This window comes from Cebidichthys violaceus, unplaced genomic scaffold (genome assembly GCF_023349555.1).
Source record: "Cebidichthys violaceus isolate CVI_PGR_0920_01 unplaced genomic scaffold, fCebVio1.0.p SCAF_20, whole genome shotgun sequence".
In the NCBI taxonomy this organism is placed as follows: Eukaryota; Metazoa; Chordata; class Actinopteri; order Perciformes; family Stichaeidae; genus Cebidichthys; species Cebidichthys violaceus.
The window spans coordinates 2,929,163-2,955,930 of record NW_027176373.1 but is presented as its reverse complement, the minus strand read 5'-3'; the positions used below and the strand labels follow the sequence as shown (position 1 = coordinate 2,955,930).

General features: G+C 39.5%; 1 protein-coding gene across 1 annotated transcript in view; it reads left to right on the top strand.

Moving 5' to 3' along the window:
• sh3pxd2b (SH3 and PX domains 2B) overlaps positions 1–25,225 on the top strand; it is a 36,948-nt gene extending 11,723 nt beyond the window's left edge. The window contains 14 exon segments of the mRNA XM_068715685.1: positions 973–1,048; positions 6,937–7,013; positions 11,437–11,528; positions 15,495–15,520; positions 15,999–16,034; positions 17,811–17,942; positions 18,441–18,542; positions 19,886–19,969; positions 20,811–20,928; positions 21,154–21,362; positions 21,465–21,511; positions 21,641–21,766; positions 21,924–23,142; positions 23,145–25,225. Coding sequence (XP_068571786.1) covers positions 973–1,048; positions 6,937–7,013; positions 11,437–11,528; positions 15,495–15,520; positions 15,999–16,034; positions 17,811–17,942; positions 18,441–18,542; positions 19,886–19,969; positions 20,811–20,928; positions 21,154–21,362; positions 21,465–21,511; positions 21,641–21,766; positions 21,924–23,142; positions 23,145–23,458 — 2,658 coding nt within the window. The 3' untranslated portion in view covers positions 23,459–25,225.
• Positions 25,226–26,768: the final 1,543 nt, after the last annotated feature.

The following is a 26,768-nucleotide window of genomic DNA, read 5'->3' as shown; positions in this document are numbered from 1 at the left end:
GCCTTCACATGGACCAGCTCTAACTGCAACTATAGACCGGCTTAATCCTTGACAATGCAACGCTGTTTTTCTTAGTTTGGGGCGCAAGATCATACATTGTGTTGTCGCCCCGATTTTAGTTAAAGCTTGACAAACTTTACTGGGGAAGTCTACATATTGGACTGTCACTCATTCATCTGTCATTCATTGAGAAAAAGTCACGTGTTGCTCCTCCATTGCTGAATAGTCAGTACTTTTAAAGAACATGAGACCATGTCTGGCCGTTTTGTGTCAAAACCTGGTACTGAAACTAAATAAAACACTGTAACTGTGTACGTCCTCTTTTGATGAGTGAATGTGGTTTGATGACAGGAAACTGTACGCCAAAAACTCACTACAGAGTGGTATTATTAGTTTTGAGAACGCCCTAATAGTGTCTTTGGTTGGAACAAAAACTTGCAGATCCTTTTTGGCCCATTGGTTGACACTGCTAATGAAAACTGATCAAATAAACTAGCCATTAATTGAATAAATGGTGTGTCCCTTTAAATAAAACAGTCTAAAACTGTTGAAGTAGAAATAGAGGATTGGCTCTGAAAGACAGAGGGAGTTTTAAAGAGATGGAAAAGAATGATCAAGAGAAGTGGTGATCAGCAGATCTAAGGAACCACTGCTCTCTGGCCTTGAAAATTATAGAAACAGAAATGTTCCACTATGTCAGTGGTGCCTTGCCGCTAACAGCCCCTTTGCTGCAACAACATATGAAGCAGAGGGGAAAAACCATACCATCTGCTCAGGACATTCCTAATCATTGGCAGACCTTCCTTTATTGGCCGAATTCCTTGTAGGAACTGCTGATTTGTAAAAATGTGAACCCTTCCTCTCCAGCCTCAGCTATCCTGTGGTGTGTAATGTAAAGGACATGTTTATGTATATGTGTGAGTGTAAATGCTTTGTGGGCTAATAAGTCTTCAATTAATTGTGGTGTTTCAGATGGAATTGCTGGACAAATTCCCAGTGGAAGGAGGCCAGAAAGACCCTAAACGCAGGATCATTCCTTTCCTACCAGGTAAGAGTCAAACACACCAAGGCTCTTTCACACACACATACATAACACACACACAACTGTGGCTTGTTTAGGGGAGAACTATTTTGATAGAAAATTAAGTAATTTCAAGAAAAATGTCAAAAATGTACTGCTTCTAAAATTTGAGGGTTTGCTGCTTTCTCCTATTTATAATAATACCTTTTGGGTTATGGACTGTTGGTTGGACGGAGATTCAGAAATGTATCAACTTATCAAGAAAACGTATACTTTAATTGTTTGTGGCAGAGCTACTTATGATAAGAAGTTGCCAAAACATGCACATACTGTAACAAAACACAAAGAATGGAGAACTCCTGGATTATCAATTAAATCACTCTGTATACCTCCCCTCGCCGTAGTGTTGCATTTTTACCTCATTCTTGACTTCTCCATCACACACATTTGCAGGCAAAGGGTTAAACTGTGGACAACAATGACTCACTCACAGGCTGTAAATGAACTGAGAGAAGCAAAACATGTTTTACAAAAAAGAACCAACCTGAACAAACTGCCGCAACCATCTTTGGCCTTAAACTAACTTTCTGAATGAAGTAATGAAGAAATAAGCGTTTTACATCGGTTCTTTAAACGTTCACCTGACTAAGCATATAGCCCACAGACAATTATGTAGAGTTTTGTTCGAGCCTCCGGGGGAAACATTAAATATCTTCCAATTTCACCTGAGAATACTCTACCTGTGATCCTAAAACTAAATGGTTCCAATGCATAACATTCATTATGAGCTGTTTTCTTGGCGAAGCTGCACTTTTGTCCTGGCTGAATCATCATCTTGTGTAAAGCCTGACTGGCCAAAACAATGGTTTCTTCTTTTTAGTTTCCATTACTCTCTTGTACAAGTGGCAATGAAGTTTGTTTGGAATAAGGGCTTTGGGTGTGCTTGACCAACTTTTGAAATAGTTGGAGATTAAGATCCTGCTGAAAGTAATCCTTTATGAGAGTTTGGAAGAAAGCCTCACCCAAAGACCCCACCCACATCTCCCCTACCAGGAGAGTGGGGGATAGGATTTTTCTTTTTGCGGCGATGCAGGTCTGGAACTCATTGAGAGAATACACACACAACACACACACACACACACACACACACACACACACACACACACACACACACACACACACACACACACACACATTCAGACTGTTTGATGGACTTTGAGTAGGAGGAGGGAAGAAGGATAGAAAAACACTGCTGTCCATTCTATCCCCTGCAATCCCCTTCTATGTCAGATAAAGCATACTGACCATGGATACTATAATGAATTCTTGTTTACATTAAACACTGTCTACTTCCTCCCTGCTTTTACGTTTACACCCTGAAATTCTAGATATCCTCTTAAATATCTGTCTACTTCCAGTGAAGCTCTGAGTGTTGGTAGAGGCTTTCACTTCTCCTGATTTCTGTGGGACTAAATTAGCATTAATGTGTCCCAGAGGAAGGAACCAAACTGCCAAGACACCAAATGTTAAAGACACACAGACATGGTACCATCTAGGAATGCTAGTTTGAAACTGTTTGCTTTTGTCACACAATCATACTTCTAACATTATTCAGTGCCTGCATAAAAATAAGTTTTAAGAGAATCGCAGGTCCCATCAGGTCAGGTCATGCACCTCTCTGAGATGAATTCCAAGCCAACATTTGCCTGATTTGCAGAATAATTTTACTGACAGCCAAGAAAATCCTTCACTTACAAAATAAAAGTCTGGCCCGTTGGCTGAGACCAACCTAACAAGGCACGGAAGTGGTTTTCCCTTCACGGTTTGGTTTGTTCAAGGCCCTGAGCTGTTTTTACTTCTTTGGTATCTCCACATCAGCAAAGTGGCTTGTCTGCATTTGTGGATAGTGCAGAATTTCTGCTGCCTTTTTTTTGCTTGATGGACACGTCAGAAGCTTGGCTGCTGCATTTTCATTCTTTGCTGTGGAGACTACTAAAAAAGACACAAAAAAACATATCAAGATAACATTTATAGCAGTTTTAGGGCTAATATTGTAGCCTTTACATCTAAGAGGAGTCTAAAACTTGGCCATTTAAACCCATAACTTTTTTATCCAAAGGCCATTTTTCATCTGACAATCTCTCATGGTGCTAAATTCCTTTTGATAGCTTCATACATGACATTTAGATAAAAGTGATAAACGTGATGTTCACGCTAGAGCCCTGAGCGATGCTCTTTAAGGCAGTGCCAGCAGGTCAGCCTTTGAAAAAGAGCTGATACCAATTTTCTGAAGTTGGGGTTGTTAAACTATGAGTCAAAACCCAAGATGGAATGTGGGTCTGTTTTTTGGGGGGGGCCCTGAATGATAAAAGAGGTGATATGCTTTCAAGAACTCACAAGTAGACTATGCATTTGTTATTTGGTTTGACTTTTTCCCTTTTCCTCCTAATGATAGATCTGCAGTACATACATACGCCTGCCACAGTAGGAGGCACAGTATGGTGGGCAGGTCAAATATGTTTCTGTGGGTCTGAATAACACATTCTGGAGTCGGTCCTCTATGAAAAACAGAAAATATCCGAACAGTTACTTTGACCTTGTTGCTTATGCCTCATTCATGTCACGTTCATCTCTTGTCTGGAGGGGAAAGCAATCATTGCTCTTGCCTACTTGAATGTGGTGTACCAGTAGCAGGCTTGTGGAGTTGTGTCTGCTCTTAGACAGCAACTTGCCTATGAACACAGTAATTAAAACACACAGACACAGCTCATTCGTAAAAGCTCCACACATGCCTTGATGCAGTGTTATGTAGAGCCTTTTAGGGCATGTCTCTTGAGACAAGCCCAAGTGAAGTCTTATAACAAGTGTGAAGTCAAGTTTCGGCTGTTGTACGAGCACGTCTTAAGTCATTTAAGACATTTGCAATTGAAATAAGTAAGACAGCAAGTCTCGCGTCTTGTCTCGCATTGACTTGCGCCTTGCTCGTCCAAAACTTGGCAATTGACTCCAAGTTAAGTCTTTCAAAAGCAAGTTTCAAGAAATGTTCTGGTCAAGTCTCATGTTTGTAATAGCAAGTATTTCCATTCACAGGTTTTGTCAAAGGCAAAGTCCTTTCGATGCATAAGCCTAATAATTAAATATCAAATAAGTTTTAAATGTAACGTTTTAACTTTTCATGGATTTTTACAAGGTCAAACCTATTTTTTTTCTTCCTTAAATCTCAACCCAAGGAGTCAAGCATCACAGTAGTCAAGTCCAATATAAGTCCTCACTTTATGACTGTGTCTACATCAGGGTGTTAAGGTGTTATATAATGGTTTTAGCTACTCCAAATCCTTCCAAATAGCTAAAATAGGGTGAATATACCGGAGGAATTCATGTGTGGTGAGTCCAGGGAATAAGAGGTGAGCGCTGAGAAGAGCTTTCTGTATGCAAAGTGTGTAACAAAGACCCTCTCTGTGTTCCCATGTCTAGCTGTCTCTTCTCTCCATCTAACTCCCTCACTCTCCTCAAGAAATAAAAGTTGTTTGATACCCTTGGTCATTGCTGGCTATAAGATTTGCCATAAAGTCTACCCTGCCTCAGCCATGGCTCCAAGACAGCAGTTATCCTTCCCCTCCCTCCTGCCTCCCCAAACAAGCCCTCTTTTTTTGCGGCTGCACCCATGCTGCCCTGCATACAGAGTGGGCAGTGTTGAGTCAGTGCTTCTCTCCTGACCCCTGAGAGCTTTGGAAAACCGTCAAGAAAGCTTTCTGTTTGAGGAGTGATGAGGAAAGGAAAGGAAGAAAAAGACAGAGAGAGAGAGAGAGAGAGAGAGAGAGAGAGAGAGAGAGAGAGAGAGAGAGAGAGAGAGAGAGAGAGAGAGAGAGAGAAGGAGGGGAATTACTGTAGGCGACTTTCAAATCTCTTTAGTTTTTGTGAGCTGTCCAGACAGTGTGTCCTTTCAGCTGCAAACACCTAAAACTTGCCAACACCTTAGATATTTGGAATGTCATCTCTCATTCTTAATAAAGTAAATCTCCTTTTTAATAGTCTCCCTCACGTAGTGCTATACTGTTCTCCTGCACAAATATAATGAGAAATTAGGCTGGTCAGGCCATGCAGGCCATGTTGTCAAGAACACCGTCTTGAGGTAACTTCTGTTGTGATTTGGCACAAAATAGAAAGAAAAGAAAGAATAAGAACAAAATAATCTCCAGCCATACTAGTGGCTCTGTGGAGGCTGTAATGCTCATGTTAGAAATTGTTAAGTGGATAAAAGATGATCCTTAGTGTGACTGTTGAAGTGTAAATATTGGCCAGAGGGTAGTTTCAGAATAAAGGTCTTTCATAACTTGTATCAAATAGGTTTATCAAGTTGTGAGCAGTTCATCCAATAACTGTCGACATTTCCCTCTAAACCCAAAATTTCGACCTGCTGATCGCTCAAGTCATCACGATACATATTCAACAATCTATGAGTGCCTGTACAAAATTGCATGCCAATCCAAGTAGATGTTAAGATATTTCACTGTATATGTGGTCATTTTGACCCGACTGATAAACAAAGTCATCAGAATATATCCACTGGGGATCTTGAATATATGTACCAAATTTCATCAAAATTCATTCAATAGTTTTTGATTCAAATTTAAAATGGTCAACCTTATGGTGGCGTGAGAGGAAAAGTCGGGGGGAAACACAGAAGTCTCTAGGATTCATTCTCTGTTGACTCGCCTTGTTATAGCAGCATATAGTATAGACAACATTTACAGTCTGGCTGTTTTGATATTGTTGCAAGCTGCACTAAACCCATTAAGTGTATGAATATGATTTCCTGTAGTTTTTGTCACACACTTGAGTCAGCTCAAGTCAGTCTGAGGCACAGAGTACAGAGTTGGGGTCTTGTTGATTGTGGTTATTGTATAAAGTGCGTAAGATCTGAGGTCTTTTGAGGAAGTCACCACAAATCCAACCACTCAGCAGTCTACACCGCTCTACAGATTCTCTCTTATTTCTTTATTTTCCCTTCATGTATCTTTTTTTTTTTCTTGCTTTGTCTTGAGTCTTGATTCACAAGACGAGCAGTCTGGGCACATGGGCATAAATATAATTTATAAGACTGTAGGGGCATTGGCTGCTCAGCAGAGATAGATTCATGTTTCAGCAAGTCTGTTTAAAAGATTCTAACAAATCCCATAACCTTTTGATGGAGGTGATACAGTAACTTCTCAAAACACGTCCCTTTTTGTGTTAGGGATCTTGTTACAGCCTTGACTTCCTGCCTAGTATATATGTTTGCATTACAGCTGTCTCAGTGAATTTATCGGGGAAACTTCAGCAGCTAAAACAAGGAGAAAATAGATGCTGGCTCTCAAATTTCCTACATGCTGTTAAGTTAGAGGAGTGTTTTAAGAGGCCTATTTGTAGCCATTTCTTGTTATTGTTATGGCGACCCGGCTTGTCTGTGCCTGTGGTTATTTGGGCCTGGAGATAAGAGCAGGGGAATAGCATTTAAGCTGTCATGCACACATAATTTGCTTTCCCTAAATCATTTATTCATGACTTGGAAAGGCCAGCCATTCACCTAGCTCCTTACCCACCTCATTGTGCTGTCAGTGTTATTGATTACACGACTGTATTGTGTCTGCATGCTAATTCACTAACTATGTTTTGTAGAAACCACTGTGTCCTTATTGTCACTCAGTGGATTCTGAACGTTTCAATGTAGCTCTTGACAAGAGCATCATCCAAAATAGAACATTTTATTTGGCAATATTGTTTGTATGTATATCACAGACACCTGCATGCTAATTATAAAGAATAATGATTACAATATATAATATATTATTTTGCTGTTGAATACTGGTAACAACACTGATATTGGATTATAAAATTTTCTGAATTCTAAGTCTGTTTGTCCAACTTTGTTACAGGGAAGATCCTGTTTAGGAGGAGCCATATCAGAGATGTGGCCATGAAAAGGCTAAGACCCATCAACGAATACTGCAGGGTGAGTATACTGAACTTTTAACCTGGAAATCTCTTATGGTCATATATGTGGTAGTTCCTGAAAGCTACACTGACCACTGAGCATTCACATCTTCAGCACAAAGTACTAAAATCAAGGTAGAGAGCACAGTGGTAGAAAAACAAGTATCCCACCCACGTTGTGTCCACTTAGTCATATACAGGAAAATGGAAAAAAATCGTTTCATCCCCTCTGTGTGTGTGTGTGTGTATATATGAGCGCAGCAGCCACAGTTTCTTTCAGCACATTCAAGCGTACACTAAGCGACCTATCTGATTTCAGTAGAGCTTATTCATGTTTGGATTACAAAATGCGGACATAGAAGTCACAAATCACAAACCCTTATCTTCATCCCTCAGATATTCCAATTCAAATATGTGGTTGTATTCATTAAAGTTAAGCTCATAGCCACACCACAGGATCACAACTAGATGTATGGAATTACATTGTTACAAGAACAGCTGCATGAATAATGCTATTGCCCTTGCTTTGAAAATTGGCACTGTGTGGTGTGTGCAATGCTAAACTCCCTGGAGCAAGCCTTTGTGACAGCAGGCATCCACCCTGCTGAGGTGTCCGAAAAGCTCCCCAGATGCTCCGTAGCTGATTCTGACCTCCCTGCTGAAGAAACAAACTAAAGGAGAAATTCTCCCAAGGGATCGATGGTGTATGAAAATCTAAAAATCTGTTTCTGTGTAACGAAATGCAAATCAAATTTCTTTGTATCTCTCGAATGTAAACCAACATGATCACTCTGGCTGGTATTTATACATGTACTTTTATGCAGTTAAGTTGTAGAAAGACATGATAAACTCCACTTTTATAGAGTATAGAGGTGTGTCGTAATTCATTAGTGGTGTTTGTCTTACCATTTAAAATGCTGCAGCTCTTTCCACCAGTTAAAACGGAGATAATGTAAATCCTGCATTATCCAGCCCATTACATAGCTTTTTACCAAAGAGATTAATCACTTAGCCTCAAGAGAAAAAAATGCAACTGTACATTTTCAGTCTCCACTGTAGCAGAACTGCAACCATAAAACTGCCAATAGCAAACTACTAATTGCTACAATTTGACAAAAACGTAACCACAGCAACCTAATTGAATACACTATGATTGATGTTCACCTTCTAAGCAACAAGACACAGTTTTGTGCCCTTGAAATAAAATCAAACATTAAAAATGTAATTGTTTTCTTAATTAGGTTGCCAACTGTTTATCTGTAGAAACCAAGGAGTGAGTCTGTTTGCAACCAGGGATCATTACATTTTATCATCTTGAAACGGATATCTTGACCACAAAGCCGCATGACTTTGGTGTCAAACCGTTACTCTGGTATTCAGAAATACCTGGGAGAATGAGCTGCTGTTGTATCTCGTGCTGTGGTGGTGGTAGCTATCATCAGAGAGTGGGGCCAAAGGCAAAAAGCTTGCTGGTGCTGAGCTTGCACCAGTAAGCACATCCACAGCCCAAAACTTTTTGTTTCTCTAACAAGCTTGCCTTAGGGCCTCTAAACCATACACACACACACATCCTTGTGTCTCTCTGAGAGAGGAAATATGAAGATGTTTTTACAAGTTAGTTCTGACTTGGCCCTTACTCATGCCGTCTTCTATTTTATCATGGGAGACCTTCTCCATAAAGAGCCTTGTGTAGCCATAACTGTACAAATTAATTTCTGATATGGTGCCGAGAGGTCTTTTGTCACTTCTGAATAAAAACAATGCACAAGGCTTCCGAGTGAAGAGAAAAGTTGTATGTATTATACATAATTTTGAGGACTGGAGGGGCTGTACAGCTCTACTCCACCAAGTGTCGTCTGGGGTTAGAGGAATGTACAGCTGGTGTAGGCAACATCTTTAAACACTTATGTGAAAAATAAGAGTTTGGGGGAGGAATGGGTGGACTTGTTGCTTTGTTTCTATGGGTGTGGATGCTAATGGGAATAGCTAAGACATCTTTAAACCAGTGGTGTTGCTATAGTTGTTTTTGTGGAAATGTCTGAAAAGTTCTCAAGATTGCATTTATCTGTTGAACGGTCTTTGATTGAGATCCAAGTTTTGTCAAAATGATTAAGGGTGTAGGGCTGACTGTTGTTGATCCAAATGCAAATTGCTGAAACAAATCTGAGCTTTATTATACGCACAGCAATTGCATTTTCATCCACCCCCACATGCACCACGGTTGACACGGTGAAACTTCATGTTTTTCTTGGGGAAGAGCTGAGTCAGCCCTTTTGTTGTACAGCTGAGGCTTTAACCTGAGTCATATGGAATTTCCCTGGTTGTAGAGTGTTGTGTTTTTATTCAAGTCAGGAAATGTAGTCAAAGAGAAGAAAGAAGGAAAGAAAAAAACAAAAAACCTGGAGTCAGGGATTGTGTGCATAAACGAAGAGTAAGACTGCTGAGCTAGGATGACTAGAAAGGTCACAAAGTTTGATGTACTGCATCAAAAAGTATTTAAGTCATAAAGCAATTTCCACTATCCTTCATTTGCCTTTCTTATGCAAAGAAACTGCTCAAAACTTTACATTTTTCACAAACAGCCATTTTCATTTTACATTTATATGCCTCCATTGTCGGTGATGTTTGTCAAGACCGAGGATCCCCATTTGCTTTATGTCTCTACATACAGTCACAATGTACTGTACCTCATCGGAGTGCAAAAGTAGATCTCTCATTTCCATTACCTATTTTTCCTTGGAGGAAAAACACACACACACACACACACACACACACACACACACACACACACACACACACACACACACACACACACACACACACACACACACACACAATTACCTTAATGCTGCCTGCTGTAAAGAACACCCATAAAGTCCATTTGCTGTAATGTACCCCGTGCCTCCCTCCCGTCTCCTCCCTGGGGAGAATTGTAATGAGCGGCCGGGCCACAGGCTAACACAGGGAGAGGAATAAATCCAAGGAGAGGATTGCCGGTCCAGGATGCACTTTCACCTCAGGCACAGTGCAGCGTTGTGGGCTGCACGACTCTTAAATCTGCTACTTGGCTTCAGAGTCTCAAGATACAAGATATGAATGAAGCTACTGTAAGGGAGATGTTGGGGTCATGTTGTTGCATAATAATGTAGCAAAATTATATATATACCATTTAATCAACAAACATGTGAGCACACTCCGTATGACTTTGGGGCTAATGGAAAACATTAGTTATACTTGGTCCATGGCAGTCGTCCCACTCCTTTCCTTCAACACAAGCTGCTGGCTTGGATGTGTGGTCATAAGTATGACAAGGCAAATGTGGCACATGGGACAAGGGCACCTTGGTTGGTTCTTTGGCTTCCATTCCATATCTGTCAGCCTTGACGTTATATCAGTGTGTGTCAGAGAGAACGAGAGGTAGACAAAGACTCTGCTCCCTTAAAGGACAGAACTGAAACACTTAGGAGTATTAAAATCAGAGGTATAGGCCAGAAGAGGAAGCTTGATGGATAGCATTGAGCTTTGCCTGCCAGCAAGAAGAGAAGGAGTGGCTTAGCTTCCTGCTGGAAGAGAGAGAGAGAGAGAGTCACCATGGGGTTGTTGGCGGCAGTTATTCTGTCTTCTGGTTTGGGGCATCAAGCCGTTGAGGTGATTATCTGCTGCACTGCTGCCCTTTAGTGGTTTGGTTGAAAGAGAGTGAAAGAGTAGGAGAACCAGATAAAACACAGACTCAGGAGGGAAGAAAGAAAGAAAGGGCCAGAAACCGAGACGCTGCGATACCATGACCAGGCGTGCGTGCAAGAGAGAGATCTCACCAATAAAGAGAAAACCGAATGTGGCTGTTTGTCTTTCATTTCCAGCCTTGTTGTCGGGGCTTATCTGTCTTGCTGCTTGTGATCCTCCACAGAGGCATACATGTAAGATGAGGGAGGAAGGTAGTTGAGACAGATCAATGAACTGAGAACCAGAGAAAAAACTGCTGCTGTGATTGGAAAAACACTGTTTAACTTATAATTGGTGCGCTTTTATTCTGAAATCTTTTTACTCTTCATTTTAAAATTGAACATCAGTGGGGACACTAACAAAATGAGGAACCTATATGACGGCACATATGTCTTCCCAGGCTGCACAATCCAATAAATGTGTTATTCTAGTTAGAGAAAATGTTTTAATCTTAATTTTAATTAACATATTCAAAAATAAAACATTTGAAGGGAGTCAGATTAATATTGCCAAATCACTATCTCCCTGTGAAGTTATGGAAACACAATCACTATAACTTCCATTTCTGTAAAGGAAGATTTGTTTAAAAAAACTTTTGACAAATGAACCCAATGAACACTATATACTGTATAACCTCTGGTCAACTTTTGTGTGTACCGAAGTGATTTTACACAGTTTATGTGATTACCTAAGTTTCTCGCTATCTTTTGTGCCCGCAGGCCCTCATTCAGCTGCCGGTCTACATCTCCCAGTGCGAGGAAGTCCGAGTGTTTTTTGAGACCAGACCTGAGGACCTCAACCCACCCAAGGAGTAAGTACAGCACGTGGGCACACACATAGACACAGGCTCACATACAATGGAAAACACCCATCATTGTTCCACTGACTGATGTCATGTCATGTCACGTCCTGCCAAACATTTACCCCCAGTCTGCCGGTAATGAGCATTCATTACACCCTCTAATGGATATGATGTCATCCTGTTGCATGAGTTCCTGAAGGGTTATTCAAGCAGAAACACACTTAACGGGTCCCTTTTTAAATGCTGAGTTAGCATTTAAGCATGTCCCTGCAGTTCAGTTCAGCCACCAGGCTCCAGACAGCTGAGGCTGCACAGTTGCTCTGAAGACATGTAGACCTGCTCTGTTGACTCTTTTAAATCTCACTCAACACATTGGCGTCATATCTAGCGCTGACGGTCACTATGTGCCAAAACTAAGACATCACTGAGCAATGAATGCCAGGGTCCAACACACACAAAGAGTGTGTGTCGACAAGCACATAACTTCACGCGGGAGCCACAGTTACAAATGTGTTGTTAGTAAGGTCACCAGCACCTTCAGGGCAGTGGAGGTTACGGGTGGCTGGTTTAATAGAGACCATAATGTGGGGCTCACATTTTGACCCAGGAGATGTTTTTTACACCAGCATGTGTCAGCTGAGTTATTAGTTTTAACCGGTCTGTCATCGCGTACTGAGGTGTGGCACCAGGGCATTGAGTTGAGGCGAAGTTGCCTCAGTCAGCAGGAAATTGAGTTGGTAAGTCCTGTGATATATGGCGGGAGTGCATGTCTGGCCAGCAGTAAGGTAGCATGTAAAGAGAACGGGGTTTTCAATTTGTAAAACTTGGTTGCAAAATTTGAGTCGTTGAAGTGAGAGACTATCACTGTGTCCAAAACTTTGCACTATAATACTACACTGCACTGATAATTTGAACATAACATTAGTGTGCACCAATACCCTGTTACTATAGGAGAATTAAAAGTACTTCAGCATGTTGTACTACTACTACTAGCAAATTGTTTTTAAGTGTTACTTAATTTAATGGGGGTTTTTTAGGTGTCATTTGAGCTGTTGCATCAAGTATCCACTTAATGTTGCATTGTGGAACAACAGTGAACAATACCACATTCAAAAGTCTAGCGACTTCAGTATGCACGCTGCCATTTTCAAATAACATCATTTATTCGTTTGGCAGCATGGATACACTCCATACCCAAAAACACATACTCTTCAGTTTTTGTAGTGGCTTTAAGCAACCACAGTTGTGCACCGGTCTAGTCCAGGTGTGAGTGTATCTTTTTCATATACCAAGGGTCCCCCACAGTCACTTTGACATTTAGTTAAATTGCAAAATGTAGATTTATAGATTCATTATTTATGCTGCAGCTCCTGGTGCATTTGACAGAAACACCACTGTGTGTAGATGGTTTTTGATACGTAACAACTTTTAAAATGTATCAATTTTTTTGTTGTATATAAGGGAAACACTCCCTGTGACAATTGATGAAGTGCGTGTTCATTTCAGCTCTTCATTCACTGTGCACCTATAGGTGTGTGTGTGTGTGTGTGTGTGTGTGTGTGTGTGTGTGTTATTCGTCCGCCAAAGTGTTTTGATACTACAGCGAGAATCTTTAAATTCTACACATTGTGGCTTTACATGTTATTTTGAATCTTTTAATCTTGTAAAGCAAAGCAAATAACATTATGAAATGTAATTGTCAACACATCTTGTGGAAAGCAGCACAATATTGCCATTAATATTCTTGGTAATTAGGTAATGTCTATCAGGAGTGTACTTACACTGAGTGAGCAGCTGGGGGTTCTTGCTCAAGGACAGTTAACAGGACGGGTTGCTTGTTATGGGGATTGAATACGAGACGGGTGCTTGCACCAGCCTGCCATGTTGTCATCTGTAATGTGGATGGATTTCATGCCACTTTTGAAGTGTGTGGTCTGCTGCAGTCAGGTGGTTTACTGAGTTCGCTGTATTGCTCAGGCGTGTGATGATAACATCGTAATTGTGTGGATGTCACTCAGAGATGTTTCTCTTATCCCGACGTGTGAAAACTATAACCATATGTAAATCTCTTCTTTCTTTATTTCTTGCTACTAATACTTCAGTAAAGTATCTGACCTCTTCTTCCACCACTCATTATAAAACACATCTAGTCAGTTTGCACAGCCAAGAAGAACTCTCTAGCTGTCTAGGTTGCAAAGGACAAACAAAACCCCAAGCATGTGTTGGGAGAGGTAGGACAGAGGGGGAGCATTTGCTTGAGGCGTATGAATATAGGGAAGACCTTGGTTTGTCTTTATTGAAATTGGATTACTGCTTTCTGCTAGTGCAGCCTGTTGTTTGGCTGACTGACAACAGGGCTGGTGTACAGACACAGCAGCCAATGTTGGAGAAGATTGATCATGGCCTATAAATCTACTGCACTAAGAGGAGCATCTTAGACTTTCTCCTTAAGAGCAGCTAACTAAGAGGAGAGGAAAAGGGAGGAGAAGCTGAAGAGGAGAGCTTAAACGTAAAGAGGACATAGAGGGTCAGAGAACCAAATTAGATGGGGGGAGAAGGGGATGGAGTCTGTTGAAGAGAGGAAGTGCTGTAACAAGGATGGTGCAAGTAAAGGGAAAGTAGAGGAGAACATAAGGGAAGAAAAAAATGGAGAGCATAATATACAACAAGGACAGAAGGAGATGAAAGGACAGGTTGAGGTGAGGCAAGGAGGAGTGAGAGAAAAGGGAAAGGGATTATGACAGGAGGGGTGTGATTTACCGTTCAAATCGATATTGTATGTGTCCTTGTGGTAAACACATGTTTACTGCAAGGTTTGGCTCCAGGCGTAGAATCAGAACCCAGAGTGAATATGTCCACATACTCTCCTGTAGTAGGAGGTTGGAAATATGTCACATCCCCTCTTTTCTGTAACAGAACCTGTGAAGTGTGTGCTCACGACTCCCCTGTAGTTCTTATTTGTTCTCCCATTCATCATGTGGCCGCCATATGACTCAACCAGGGTTGTCTGTGAGTGTTCCCGAGAAATTTGAAATTGAAGTTGGCCCCATGCTTTTTTTTTTTTCCTTTCTTTTTTTCTTTTCATAACCAGCCTCAGAGTTACATGAACATCTATGAGGGTGAGATTTGATTTAATACTCTAAACTAGTTACAGTAAAATAATCATATTAGGCCAAGGATCCAGGTCAGTGGCTTCGTCTGGTGCGTAACATGACCCCGGTATCGCCTCTGTTCAGAACCAGATCATTGGTACTGCCTTTGTTGATCCGACCAGGGATTTCTTTTTATAGTACATTAATGGGCACGCTTATGGGTATAGATTTATTGAGACTTAAGCTTCTGCAATTAACAGCTCTGCCGATCGAACAATGCTTTTTGTGGCTGAAAGCATTCCTGTTGATGCAGGGAAAAAGGAACAGGCTGTAGGAAGATGAAGGAGTGAGTTAAGTAGACATGGAAGATGTGAGATGGAAAAAGGAAGGCGATGGAAGGCCATTAAGGAGGAGAGTAATATTTAGATAACAAAGAGTTTGAGAGAGTGTGTGAGCAAGAGGGTGAAATGCTAAGCATTGGCCACCATTGACATCTGGACATTGAATCAGCTCCTGACTGCTGCTGTGGAGTGGTGGCTTATTTATCTGGCTAATGTCTAAACCAGACAAACCAGATTATTGAATTTAACATCAGATTTAATTTCAGAGATCAGCTATAGAGGCGTGTTATTCACATGGACCTGCATGGGAGAAAGAGGCAGAGAGGCAGATCCTTTTTGTGTCTGTAGTATATTTACAGGAACAATAATGCTAGAAATTATAGTTCAATCTTTGCAGGGGTAATCAGTGTAAGTGTTGTTCTGCATTTCGTGAAGTGAATTAGTATGCATGATGATTATATTAATTGTATGTCAGGAATATCTCCATAGCTCTGCAAACTGATATTTCCTGGTATAACGTGATGATTTCCTCTCGTTAACAGAGAACCCATTGGAAAGAAGAAATCAGGTAAGACACTGCTTTATTTGTGTATTTGAAATTAAATAGGGTTAGGTGGTGTTGGCTATGGTGTGTTATTTTGTCTTTGAACAATCAGGTACTTTGTAGGTTTACTGCTCTTATGAGACAGCAATTTGTATGACTTCTTTTCATTACAAGCGTTCTACAATTCATTTGTAGTAAATAATATGACATTGTCTCCATCTAGTGGTCACAGATTTTTGCACAGGTAAAAAAATCAATTGACTCCACCACCCCAAATGTTCTTGTTTCATAACAAAGACACATATTCTGTCTTTACTCAAATGACTTGGATGTTTTCCTGGAAGTTACCTAATTCCAGAAACCATATTTACCATCGTTTCACCGTTTCTTTTCATACTCTCTCTCTCTCTCTCTCTCTCTCTCTCTCTCTCTCTCTCTCTCTCTCTCTCTCTCTACTCTCTCCATTCATCTAATATTCTTAAGTTGTTTTCCTTTCCATTAGGGGTTGTGGAGAGAGCGACTACTTTCCTAAAGCGAGGTAGTAAACCCTTGGTCGTGCTGTGTGTGTTACCCAGCGGGTTGCTAGTGGCCTAATCCCTCTCCCCCCCCCCCCTCCTCCCCTGGCCTGGGCAGGTGGGATGTGGCTCTATTGAGGGCTTGGGGCTTGCATTGGTTCAGTAAAGGAACCACACTATATTGGTGATCTTCTTCATCATCTTCCTGTTTGGCTCATTTCTTAGTTGTATTTAAGTATGTTAAGTCAGAAACGCAGAAGAAAACACTGAAGATAATTTTAGTTGTGCGCCTACATGAGAGGGAGTTGACGTAACGCATTGCAATTCAGCATCAGGCAAAGTCATGGAGATCGAGGTTATGTAAATACTTCTTCAGTGCAGAGCACTATAGCAGCGTTGTCACTGGTTGAGTTAGATGTACATAGTGGAAACCAAAGAGCCTTTTGTGTATTAGGAAAGTCCTATTATTAATTATTAATTTAAAAGTTAACTTGAGTCACTTGGGTCATTTGATCAGTCCCGCCGATCTTCCAAGTGAAGACTGGCCGTGGTAAACTTGTGTACCGATTTGTTGTTGTCATGAATTGATTTTTATATATATGACATATTTTTTCATCCAATTTGTTAGTTCATATGCCCAAAGTATTTTGCTCATATTTGAGTTATCTGTGGTTCTTTTCTTAAGATTAAACTCAACCTGATATCAGTGTTGATTCCAGTTCTTAAGACTTATGTAAAGACAAGTTGTGATATTTAAAGCTGTTTTATGAACCATACAATTACAATTTGACCACATCCATACTTTTCAGATTTTAAACGTTTCCCATCTGCCAGTGTGTTATGAACACATTTGTTTGAAATGTGTCCAATCAACATCTTCAGTGATCTGCATACTGAGGCGGATTTTAATGTCCCTTCACCATTCCTGCACTTGATTTCAAAGATTGTAAAAATTACAACATGCTATGTATCAACCAAAAGCTATTTTGTTGTTGTTTTACATATCAAGTTAATTCATCCATCAGGGTTTTGTCTAGAAATGTATACAGATTTAAAGTACACAAATCAAGAGAAATGAGCCATAGTGATATAAATTAGTGCTGCTGGTTTTATTGTGAGCCCTCAAGTGTTAACATAGATGTTTCTCAGGATTCCTCAGTGCTAACATTGGTGGCGGTGTCTTAGTGGTGCTCGTTTGTTTCTGTGTGGAAGTCACGGCCATGTTGATGATTGACGTTACCCTCTACACTAAATTCTTACCTTTCACTCCAAATCTCCTGTTACTCCTCTCTCAGTTTCCCTCACACCAACTCTCCAATCACATCCGCTCCCTCCTCTGCTTCATGTCTGGGTGAATCTCCATACTCTAGATAAGCCTCTCACCTAAAACAAGTTTTTGGTAAAATTTTGCCCTTGGAATTTATTCTTGGCAAAAATGACTTGTTCTGTTATTAAATCCATTTTGGCTGTTTTGTAGAGACCGTCATTAAATTGGCTTTTCCTTTAAGTGAGTATAAAATCTGACATTTTAAAATGTCATATTTCAGTGAGATCCAAGCCATTTTAAAGGTCAATATCTCAAAGCCAGACAGATGCAATCTTATGAATGATTCCATGTTCATGGACATTCATTTAATAATCCCATTAACAAATGTTACCGAAGATCCTCACTGAAAAGCAGCTGGTAATGAGTAGAGGCTTTTTAAATTATTGAGATTTTATCCTTAGTCTGCCTAACAAAGGAGCAGTTAGGACAAAAGAGCTAAATGAGCTTGTGTCTGATTCGTTCCCCTTAATAGGAGATTCCACCTCAGCCGACCCTCTCTTCCTCGACCAGTATGTGGCAGTAACAGACTATGAGAAGCAGGAGAGCTCCGAGGTCAGCCTGCATGTGGGTCAGGTGGTGGAGGTCATTGAGAAAAATGAATCTGGTAAGTTCTATACAGCATCCGGTGTACTCTTTCATTTTCTCATTGTATATTTTGCATAGTGGAAACATTGGTTGCTTCAGTTGACACTTGAGGTGCCTTTAACCAAGATGCTAAATTCAATGGTGTGGACTGATGAGGAAATCGTAACTTACTTATATCTGAAATGTATGTTAATTTCATGTATTAATTCAGAATGTATGTTACAATCCCCTCATCTGTAAAATACCATAATTCCATCATGTTTTTCCTCATACTTCTCCATTGTTTGAGGTTTGACTGGTGTTTAATTAATTACTTCATCCAGTTGCGCCTCTTCTTCTGCAATGGTTTAATGGCACCTGACTGGAGAATCAGAGCCACTACGTGTTTATCTCGATGCGCCCAACTCCTAATATTTGCACAAAAGTAGTGGATGGAATTGTGCATCCATTTTCATTTGATTTACTTTTGCTGATTTTCTGTAAAGTGGATTTTAATGGAAACATTCTTCTCATTTAGGGTGGTGGTTTGTTAGCTCAGACGATGCCCAGGGCTGGGTCCCTGCCACCTGCCTTGAGGCTCAGGATGACCCTGATGACTTCTCTCTTCCAGGGGAAGAAGGTACAAAAAAAATGTCCACCTGGGTGCTATTGTTATTATTATAAGATGTAAAGAGGCCATATAGCATTTACTCTCAAACCAACTGTATGTGTACGTTATGTCTTACTATTTGAATAGTGAGCGTTAAACTCTACTTTTATGCAATGTTGACAATAAGCTGACAGAAAGGCAAAAGCACAAAACATTTTGAAGTGCTACACACATTACACATAGTGTCATGTCATTTGGCATGCACCATTTGACCCCTGTAGCCAGACATTCAAAATCAATGGAAGAAGTAGTCAAATTTGTATGATTTGCAGATCGAGGGATCAAATGTGACAAAATTGCTTCTTTTCTGGTGAGTTGCTCTTTGATGATGGAGAGACACTGCCAGTGTGTGGACAACAGGTGCGGGTGTTTCAGTGTGCGTTATATTCATAGACTGACATAGACCATTAATACTATAGACTGTAGATTAATACACATAATATACAGTATGTAAGAAATACAATAACAAGTAAAACTTGGTCAAAAGTTTAAACAAATAAAATGAATAGCTCTCACTGGCATAAATACTAGTGAGATTCCATAAAATGAAGACGTTAAAAGAACGATACTGTAATGACACAGTACAGCACATGGTAGGAGCCCTACTAAGCAAAGACGGGTAGCCAGCCAATATGCAAATTACAGACCATATCTCAAGTCTTGGCAAGCCTTAGAACTATATGGTTTGAAAGTTGACAGTGAGCTGGCTTCCTGGTCTTCGTTGGGCAGGTTCGATCCGCAGAGCCCTGGAATTAGAGAGTCACTCATATTTAGCATCCAATTCCACTGACATGAAGCAAGTAAATTAGCAATTGTGTAAGTAGATACTAAAATATGGTCAAGTTGTTCCTACACTAGGCAGCAAATCTTCCAGTAATGACAGAGATTTAATTACATAGTCCCAAGACAATGAAGTGGGCCAACATCATCCCACAGAACCTAATTAACGGTGAACTATATGGTCCTACTTTTTAAAGAGTAACTTATAAATAAAGCTACGTTCTGTGGCCGTAGCATGCTACAGTAGTATCACAAGCATAGGTTTTGAAACTGGGATGAAGATCCAAAGGGAAATAAATAGTCAATCTAGCATGGGTGGAACCTGTAACACTATTATTTAAAAATAACAATAATAATAAAACAGAAAATGTGCACGAATTTAGAGGGATTTTATTGTCTAAACGGCATCAAGTAGAGCTCTGATTTCTGATAAGCCCACCAATTCTGCCTTTCATTTAAGATGAAAACATCCTCCAGATGGAATATGTAATGTTCACTTCCTATTTTCCTCACTGACTGTGCTGGGATGTCAGTGCCTCGGAGATTCTGGTCACTGCCAAGGCACTTGGGTCGTCGAAGAACTTTAGGGGATCTATTCAGCACAGGCTTTGGGCAAGGTGGAGCGCATGCCTTTCTTCTCTTTCTTTTCTCAATGTGTGTGTGTGTGTGTGTGTGTGTGTGTGTGTGTGTGTGTGTGTGTGTGTGTGTGTGTGTGTGTGTGTGTGTGTGTGTGTGTGTGTGTGCAGGTGCGCATACACAACTGTATGCATGTTTGTTTGTCCATGTGTTTGCATGAAATGTTTGTTGCATGACAGATCCAAGCATGTATAGTAAATCCTTGCATACAACGGGGATGGTAGATTAATGTCTAATACAAATAAATAAAATAAAAACATATTAAGAATTATGTAGCATTTTATTTAACCAGCATTAAACACTTGATAGATCCATATTATTAAATAGAAAATCTATAATATGTAATAATAGTACAAATATTAAGAATAGTAGAAATGACTGTATTTCTAGCAGAATAACACGTGTGTTCTGTTTGTGGTCAACATGTTTGTTTGTGTGTTGCACACTTCTGTGACTTACACCTTCTCACTCCACAAGATGCTGCCGAGCCTTGCCTCATTTAAATCAGTTAGCTAATGTGAAGCCGATGCACTTCTGTACCAATTCTAGTATGTCATCCTAAATTACATAAGGGGAGTGTTATGATGGAGAAAGGAATTTTAAGACCTTTTCACTGCATACCGTAACAAGTTTAAATGACACACACACACTTTACAAAGTCACAGTTTGAAACGCTTCAAGCTCTTGTAATCCAAGTGTGCCACCGTGTGTTTTTGTCTCCAATGCCATTACTCTACATTCAGATTCATTTGTACCACAATTTTTTTTTTTTTTTTTTATTATGTTCTTTTCTCTAACAACATTTTCTTTATATGACTCCAGAAGAGAAGTATTCAGTGATTTACCCATACTCGGCCAGGGACCAGGATGAGATCGACCTCGAGAGAGGCATGATTGTAGAGGTGATTCAGAAGAACCTGGAGGGATGGTGGAAGATCAGGTAATACAATCAATGACATTAACTGTGGAAAAATAAATATCGGAAACAAGAAAAAAAATCTGTATTCACTAAAGAGACACGTAACTGTGCTTAAAAACATCATATCTTAGTTACTAATGAGGAAAATAAATACTTAACTGACGGATTTCATGGTACAGACTGAGTAGACTTTACAGGTAGTGTTCTCGTCTGAAGCCAGTGATTGTACATCTCTCCTCCACTCAGGTACCAGGGCCTTGAGGGCTGGGCCCCAGCCTCCTACCTGAAGAAGACTGATATCCAAGGTCAGAAGCAGTCCGCAGGTGCTGCTGCTCATGCCAGTTCCAATGATCTAGATGGGTTATCTAAACAGAACCAGCAAAACAATGCAGCCAAAGAGAACCGAGACAACAGCCAAAAAGAAAACAGACTCTCCTTTTTTTCTGACAACAAAAGTAGGAAGTGAATTTCAAATACAATAAACTGTCTTTTGTTTTTCCTATATTTTGTTGAGTTGTACAAGAAAATTGATAAATTAATGTCTTATCCCTCCACAGAAGTGGGATTAAGACACAGACCTCCTCCACGCAGAGATCTTACCATTGTAAGAGATGCACTTCAAATCTATATGACACAGTGTGGATTTCTGTTGCATTGGAGAATTGCTTAGTTTTTCTCATAAAAAACGTTTTTCATTGAGTTAACCGTTATGTGCCCCTCTCACATTCCACAGCCACGTGGTACAAACCTACCCAAGCCGCCGATTGCTCCTCAAGTTGAAGAGGAGTTCTACACCATTGCAGACTTCCAGACCACCATCCCCGATGGTATTAGCTTCCAAGCCGGAGTCAAAGTTGAGGTGGGTCAGGCAGTTTCTGTAGTTGTATTTAAATAAAGATTTTAGTGAAACATTTTGGTTTGAATAACGATTTTGTACAATTTGTCTTTTCATTTATTTTTGTCTTACATTTTACAGTGTTAACGTTTAATTAAATGACTCCTTTTTTACCTACCAGGTGATTGAGAAGAACAATGGTGGTTGGTGGTACATCCAAATGGATGACAAAGAGGGATGGGCCCCCGCCACTTTTATTGACAAGTACAAGAAGACCAGTAATGCCCTGCGACCTAATTTCCTTGCCCCTCTGCCCAATGAAATGGAGAAGCTGAGACTGGAAGATGGTGGACCTTCAAATGTTTCAGGGACAGATGACAGCTGGTCCAAACCTTTACCAGATGAGCCAAACCCAGCTCTTGACTCCTGTGCCCGGCCTAAGCTGAGAGATTGGAAGTCCAGTGCCAACAAGGGGCCCCCCACTATCACTGGGCCTCTACCTCCAGCTCCAGCAGCTCCTCCAGTCGAGGAGAAACCAGCTCTTCCACCTCGAAGGGAGTCCATTAATAAGAGCTTTGAAGTGGAGGTATCTGAGAAACCAAGGGCTGATCATTCCAAACCTTTACCTCCAAAACCCCCAGCTCCTGGGGTCATCATGCCGCTGGTTCCACCCAAAGCAGCCCCCTTCAAACAGGACAAACCACCAGAGACCAAGAAAGACGATAAGAGCAAAGCTCTTCACCTTCGGAATGAGATGGGTCTTGAATGTGGCCACAAGATCTCTGCCAAAGAGGTGAAGAAGTTTAATCTGAAACCCGTACCAAAACACCCACCAAAACCTAAATCAGAAGCGCAGGAGGAGAAACCAGAAGCAGCTGGCCCAGCAGTGTTTATGAAGCCAAAGCCAGTGCTCCGTCCTAAACCTGTTCCAGCTGCCAAGCCAGATCCTCCGGCAGAGAACAAACTAGACATCACCAACCTGAGAAGCAAGCTGAGGCCGCCAAAACCTGCGGATCCAAGCTCTGTGTCAGCTGAGGTGAACCATCAGAATGACACCTCAGCAGCAGTAAATAATTCCCACCCCAGTGCACCCCCTAGCTCTCCCCCCATCCATATCCCTACTCTAAACAATGGTAAGCACTGCAACGAGCCAAAACTCCCCCCAAAACCTATTAATGGTCATAGCCAGGAGAGCTCATCACCTCCTGCAAAACCAGCAGTGCCTCCCCACAAAGAACCCCCACAAAGACCCCCCACCATGGCTCCAAGGAGACCTCCTCCTCCAAAGAAGACCGATCCATCCAGCCCGACAGAGCTCAAACCTCCACCTGCTCTAAAAGATATCCTGGACATTTCCAAGGGCCCACCAACCCAACTCAGCAGACCCCCTCCTCCTAAACCAAAGGGTTTGTTCAGGCACCTGCAAACAAAGAGAAAGAAGATCCCAAAATGAATAAAGTCCCAGTTCCTCCCAAGCCCCAGTTGAAGCCCTGCCCGCCCAAGGACAAGCTTCCACCTCTACTCATGGAGCACAGTAAGGATGATCTGTATTTGGCTGTGGCGGACTTTGAAGGGGATGACCAAACATCCAGCTTCAAAGTGGGCACGGTGTTTGAGGTAATGGAAAAAAACAGCAGCGGCTGGTGGTTCTGTAAGAATGTAGGACAAGAAGTTGAGAGCTGGATCCCCTCAAATTACCTGAGCAAGAAGCCTTAGTGTGAATGTGCTCCTAAAATTGTCGCCAAATGAAAAAATAAACAAACTAATGGTTTAAATGAACAAAATATCACTACATTGTAGCTAATTAGCATTTTTTATTTAAAGGTACCTTTTTTTTTATAGTGACACATTTTTGTTATGTTGCATTTTGATAAGAATATTCTACCTAAACTGAACCAGCAATAACACAAGACCTTGTTGGGTATTGTGATGTTTACGTTTCTTTGTTTTGTTTTTATCTCAATTTAACATTAAGAAAGTGCTTTCCTTTCGTTGCCATATGCTAGTCGCAGCTTGTGTCAGTCGTTCCATAACTTAAGCTGGTCGTTAGAACAACCATAACTGTATCTCCACCCATGCCTTCTTTGATGCGGTGCCTCTATATTATATGCAAAGTCCTAATGTGTACTGTAAGCAACTGTAGATATAGTCCTTGTTGGAATCATCTCCACATCCAAGGAAAAAACACGAGATGTTCAAATCCAGCAGTAGACAAAGACTGCACATGAACTCACAGGGGGAGTTCAATGACTACATCTGGGCGTTTAAGTGCTATTAGCAATTACTAGAGATGTCTGTGCCAAGTAAAAGTGTTGTTTGTTATACGAGAGACATGCATATTAGTTTTTGTGCTATTGTAATGGTTTTCTTCGTTGACTGCATAATTGATGTTGTGCACTTTTTCTGTCGTTTCATTTGAGATCATTTTTAAGGTTTGCACATGCTGAAGGAAGGAGAAGAATGCCACAGTGCATTTTATTTCTTAGTTTTACATTTTATTAGCTATGTTTTTTTTTATACTAACAATTATCCACCAATGTTAAGATGAGCCTGGAACATCCAAACTGACAAGTTGAAAAGAAGCTCTCTGTCAAAGTATTTTAACATTATCATGTTACACCCAAAAATGATAAGTGTGAAATGTAACTTGCAAAGCACTTCTGCATATCGGTACCAGATGTCTGACCTAAGAAATAAGAAATAAGAAATTGATGATCTACAGTGATTTGTGCAATGACGTACAGTATTGTATACGTACAGTCTGTTCTAAACCGAAGTTTGGTGCTTAAATAACGGCAAAGTATGACCATTGTAAAAGATATAATGTTTTACATAAGTGCTTGACTGGTCTCAAGCATGGTCAGTATAGCAAATAATTTTTTATTGTACAGAAATGAGAGGCATATCTTTGCTGTTGTCACTTTTTCTTTGATGGTCCATTTGTCAGGTATTTTACACTGTACTGATGAGGGTATTAGAGGAACAAAGAGCCAAGAATTAGTATGGTTGGTTGGTTAATGGGATTTGCTAGTCGGAGGTAATACAGAGGGTTGTGTTGTTTTTGTTTCTTTTTCTGTCAAGAGATGGAAATTATTTTTTTTTAATGTCACTTAAATGAACTGTTGGCTTTACTAAATGAAAAAGCAACATTGGAAAAAAAAAAATGCACATCCATGGCTCTAAACAATCAGACAAGGCTACAAGCTGTAACACTGCTTCTAGTTGCTATAATGTTATTCCACCTTTCACCCATGTTTCATACAAAAGAGATTGCATGCTACCAACTAGAAAGAAAAATAAATTGCATTGTTGAGGATTATTTTATGAGGACAAAAGGCAGGACGGTTCAGTACAGTGTAAGGCAAATATATGGGTTTATGTGTCATTTCAGTATTGTAGTTTTATTTACTTTTTTACTCTGTATTTTTCATTACATTGAAGCTCCTTTTCCTTAAGTCAATAAAAGTTTCTGATTTTTCAGTACACCTGTCATACTGTGTCTGATTTTAAAAATCTGTAGAAAATTATTATGGAGAAGCTGGAGAAATTATAATTTTTTCGACATTCATTACTTTTAATGAATTTTTCGACATACTGACGTTTTTTCAACAAAATATACTTTTTTCGACATTTTATACTTCGTCATTTAATGACTTCTTTGACATAAAATGCAATAGATTGTTTTGGACATACTATAAGATGACTTATGACATTTTCTTGACATTCTGTGTGGACTTTTTATGACTTTTATGTCAACATTTTTTCTGACTTTTTATGACTTATTTTTGATGTAGTACAATTAATTGTTTTCAACATACTATACAATGACTTTTTATTAAAAAAAAAATCATTCTATTTTTTTTACTTTTTATGACTTTTTCGACATACTATACCATGACTTTTTTTCAACATATTATACTTGGTCTTTCTATGACTTTCTTTAGATGAAATACAATTAATTGTTTTGGAAACACTTTACTATTACTTTTTATAACGTTTTCTTGACATTCTGTGTTTTTACTTTTTATAACTTTTTTTCACATCGTATACATTAACTTTTTTTACCTTAATTTTACTCTTTATATTAAATATCTTTTACAAAATTTAGCAAATGAACTGGTTTAACTCACCAGGTAGTTGCAATGTAAGTGTTCAATAACGGCTTGAGTGCTTTTAATTTCATGAATTTTTTCAACAAACTATACTATGACTTTTTTTTTCAACTTTTATACTTGGTCTTTCTATGACTTTTTTGACATAAAATGTAATGAATTGTTTTGAACATACTATACAATGACATTTTATGACATTTTCTTGACATTCTGTGTTTTGACTTTTTCGACATACTATACTATGACTTTTTTTTCAACATATTATACTTGGTCTTTCTATGACTTTTTTGACATAAAATGTAATAAATTTGTTTGAACATACTATACAATGACGTTTTATGACGTTTTCTTGACATTCTGTGTTTGACTTTTTATGACTTTTTTCAACATATTATACTTGGTCTTTCTATGACTTTTTTGACATAAAATGTAATGAATTGTTTTGAACATACTATACAATGACTTTTTATGACGTTTTCTTGACATTCTGTGTTTTGACTTTTTAGACATACATAATTACATTAACATATATATACTATATATATATACATATGTATATATATACATATTTACATATATGTATATTTACATACATTATACATTCATACACAAATATACATACATACACATACATTACACACACACACACACACACACACTCTCACACACACACACTCATTGATATATTTAGTCATATATTTATATTATGTATATATATATATATATATTCATATATACATATACACACACACACTCACACACACACACACACACACTACATATATATACAATTATACTAATACATATTATATATAGTTATCACTATATTATATATAGTATTGATATTATACACACATATATATTCATATACACACATTATATATACATATACACACATATATATACATATATAT